At 29.6% G+C, this 4,189-nt stretch overlaps 1 protein-coding gene across 1 annotated transcript in view; it reads right to left on the bottom strand.

Moving 5' to 3' along the window:
- Window positions 1-447: 447 nt before the first annotated feature.
- Window positions 448-4,189, bottom strand: part of LOC106470097 (transcription factor 25-like) — a 15,534-nt gene continuing 11,792 nt past the window's right edge. Inside the window, exons 4-6 of the mRNA XM_013930624.2 lie at window positions 3,318-3,400; window positions 1,998-2,128; window positions 448-597 (exon numbers count right to left, since the gene is read on the bottom strand). Coding sequence (XP_013786078.2) covers window positions 448-597; window positions 1,998-2,128; window positions 3,318-3,400 — 364 coding nt within the window. The remainder of the gene's footprint in view (window positions 598-1,997; window positions 2,129-3,317; window positions 3,401-4,189) is intronic.

Below are 4,189 nucleotides of genomic sequence, written 5' to 3' on the forward strand. Positions count from 1 at the left end.
TTATGCATACAATGATGCTATATTTCACAACAAAACATTATTACTATCTATGCTACATCCTCAGTTTGATACAAGTTCTCAAGCTATGAATGACACTCGAACATATAACCCAAGGCAGGTGACACTAAGCAGAAACAATTCAGATTGGTAAAGACAAGAATACTATTACTTCACAGGATAGGATTAATAACAATAAAAAAAAAAGATAAAGCAACAAATATGTAGCACACAGGGGAGCAGTATAGAAAGAATGTAACAAGCAATAACATTAAACAAAAGAGAAACAAGACTATAAAAACAACACAAGCAATTAATCTGTACCACAAAATAAGAAACTGCAGAGAGAACACAAGTAAGAACAATTACGAGCATTAGGCAATCAAATCGTACAATAGATATTTAAAATAAGATTTTTTTTCTTATACAAGTAAACACATTAAGCCATTTTTATATAAATGTAATGTAGCAGTAAACAACTTTATAGAGTGTAGACTCACCTATAAGTTCAGCAGCCATTTGTAGGTCTTCACCCATTTTACAAATGTCACTAAACTGGATTAGAGCATCAACATGATACGGATGCATATTCAACAGACTCTATGAAACAAACTTTAAATTAGCATTTCAAATTAGAAATGTAAAACAATCTTAACAAAACAATGTTTAGTATGTTACACATAATTGAAAAGTATTTTAACTCTATGTTTTTCAATAAATCAAAATCTGTCATGAAGTAAAAATTTACAATACTATATTACATTGGGGTTTGAAATTAAAGTTAAGTTACCACACTACGTACCACAACATTTCAACAGTGACTGTGAGATAAGGCTGTGCTCCATAATGTTAAAAAAATCTACCAGTTGGGTAATTCATTTATCGTTTATAACAGGTAAAAGAAAAACCATTTTCAGGACCTACAATGTTTTTTCTCTTATATTATTTTTACAACACTACTATCATCTTGTTGACTAAAAGTAATCAAAATAACAAAAAAATACATTTGAATATCAACTTCATTAACATACTTTTCTGTGTTTCAAACTGTTTTCTTTTGTAATTTCAATGTCATCTTATAAAATGTATAAGGAAGATATGAAATGTTTTGGTGATTACTATAACAAAAACTTAACACATGTTATTCATGATTTGCATCTGCTTTATAACAGATCAACTGGAACTGAGAAGAATGGGGCAAGTGGGACTTAAAACATTGTTAGCCACATTCTAGAGAAGCCCTAAAAGAAAAACAAAAATATAGGAAGAGGTAAGAACAATCCCATGGTCCAAATCACCTGTCAGGTTATCTACGAATGTTGAGTGAACATGCTGTGTTTTGGAACTATCCACCAGTCCAAGAAAGAAGAGAGTTGAATATATCCAAGTCTAAATTCACTGAACTCAAGCCTAATTCATAGAAAATGATTTCTCTGAGTTACCCAGAAAGTAACATAAACTATACACAAGGTGGTGTCTTTATTATCTGGTAATCTTGTCTGGAACTTCACTTGTTGATTATCAGATTACATATGTATGCTCCCTAGTTAAGAAATAAATGGGGAAAAAATAACTAGTGACTGACTCACATCAAAGACCTTGTCAGATTTGAGTTTGAATATCCTTTTGGAGTACCACCAAGGAAATGAGCAAGTTTTCTATAATAAGTAGCTTGAACAAAAACTCATATTTTGTGTTTTGTATTTAGCGTTTTGACAACTGTTCACCAATCTAAAAAAAAACAATACATTATAATCCCAAATTTATCCAATTTTCTTCATATTCTATATATATATGATGGGCCTATAGCTGAATAAATTATTAACAGAAAACAGTATTAAAGGTTACGGATACTGCCCTGTGAGACTAAGCTACATATCAAATTATTTCAATGGTTCAAAACAGTATAATAGAATAAACAAATCACTACAATACTAGAACAGTAAAAAATAGAACTAGTTTTATCATTACACAACTCGATAAGGAACAAAGCATGTTACCACAATGTTGTCTGGATTAAAACTTTCAACAGCATCCAGAAACTGAAACTGAACTGTCTGGTACTGCTTACTATGTTCAAATGTAAAGAACTGGATGTCACCTTTGGTTTCAACTAATGTCATAGAAATTCCTGCAAATGAGAACACATGAAATAAGATGTAAAGTAGTTTTTGTATTAATAAAAAAAAAAGTCATAAGCACTATTCAGAGCAAGTGCACAAAAGTAGTTGTCATCCCACCTACCATAGTTTTTCTACGGGTTAAGCAACAGCAAAAACAATGGAACCTGGTGTATATTGTAATTACACATACACTTTTTTACTCTTTCATAACAGTTTCCCATATCTGAAAGTATATAAAACTTAGTTGGATAACGTCCCTATCATCTAAATAGCTAAGTTGATGAGAGCTCGGCTGATCTTGGTATGGGATTTGCTATCCAATACAATCAAATATATTTCAAAACGAAAGAACCCGTATTCTATAAAGATCTTTAAAAAATGTACTACATATGAAGAATTTAATATAATTATCTTATAACTTTTACCAAAATTAATATAAAAAAAACAAAGAGAGACCATGTAGCAATGTTAAATGCACTACATAAAAATAATTTATTCCTGTTTTTTGTTGTTTTAGATTTTTTTGTGGGTTTTGATATTTTCACAAACCTTACAAATATTGGCAATAAAATGTATAAAACCAACAACATTTTCTATATATTTTTCATATTCTATTGAATCAAGAACAGTCAGTTTTTATTCTCCTTCCTTTATAAGTAAGAGTAGTCATCATACATAAATCTGTTCAACATAGCACAAACCACATATGGAATGTTTATCACTAAATAATTAATATATAAATTAGTACTCAAGCATGGCAATATAACATTTGCCATACCTTTAATGTGAATAAAAACACTTAGTAGTTACAGGTAAAATCAATCTGGATTTATATACATGTGAAGACAAAGTAAACCCAATTTTTACTCCCATCAGAGGCATAGTTACATAAAAGTATTCCTATACTAGAGTTTCTTAAATAAATATATTCAATTATATGAAAGTATGAAAGATAAATTGAACTTTTTTTTGTTTTTTTAAATGAATGTAGGTAACAATACTTACTTAAACACAAAGTGTGTTAAATATTATTATTTTTTAAGTGCAGGGGAACTTGCACAAAATGACAAAGTGTACCAATTTTTTGAATTTGAAGCTTGTCAATTATAAAAACATGTGACTGAAAGAATAAATGTGCCTAGTGTATATGTAGGTGGAAGATATATTGAATTATGACTAAAAAACAACAACATATACCTGGTTTTCCTACATGAGGCCAGTTTCTTGGAATAACTAACACACTTGCTCGACTATGGCTTCTACCTCGGCCTCTGCGTTTACTGATGAAATAAAAATAAGTTTGCTTTTACAAATAATTTCAGGAATATTAGGAATAATATAACAATGAAAATGAATTCAATAATGTATAATCTTTAGATTATGTCTGAAAAAGTTTATAGGAAGTTTTACCAAGAAGAGAAGTAAATAAAATAAAGGATCCTTGAAGATGTTGAGAATAAAACATGAATTTTGGTTACATGAGTACAGAGAGGCGTACCTAGAATAATTAAACATCTTTGCACACTGCTTAAACTATGGCATATTCAGTAATTTTTATAAAAAAAATACTTTTATTCTGAAGCCATAATGAATAAGTTTACAAAATTAATTAAAATTCTAGTAGAATTCTACCTGTCCCAATTAAAATTGATAGCTGTGGTTTTACTAGATAGCATATATTAGTCTATTTAAATAGGACTAAGTAAAACAGGAATAACCGGGGTTGAGCCAAATATATATACATTTCAATTAAACAGATATACAAAGTAGCTAAATATCAACCTTTCATGACTGCAATCTTTCTGAATAAAATTACTGAAGGAACAAAAAGGGGTGGGTACATAGTATTACTGTATATTTAACATAAATAATGCTTTTCTTTTAAGCTAGAGGATTTCACAAGTATTAGGTCGTCAAGAAACTAATGTCGCATTTTGGAACACTTTCATTAACCATCCCCCCAAAAACGTATATCACATATCATAGTTAAACGAACAGCCTAAACATCACGTTAGTGTACTCTATATAACGTGTAAAGTTTAGTATACTCTAATCCCTTATAGTGATGG

The sequence above is a fragment of the Limulus polyphemus genome, unplaced genomic scaffold (assembly GCF_000517525.1).
Source record: "Limulus polyphemus unplaced genomic scaffold, Limulus_polyphemus-2.1.2 Scaffold3820, whole genome shotgun sequence".
Taxonomy (NCBI): domain Eukaryota; kingdom Metazoa; phylum Arthropoda; class Merostomata; order Xiphosura; family Limulidae; genus Limulus; species Limulus polyphemus.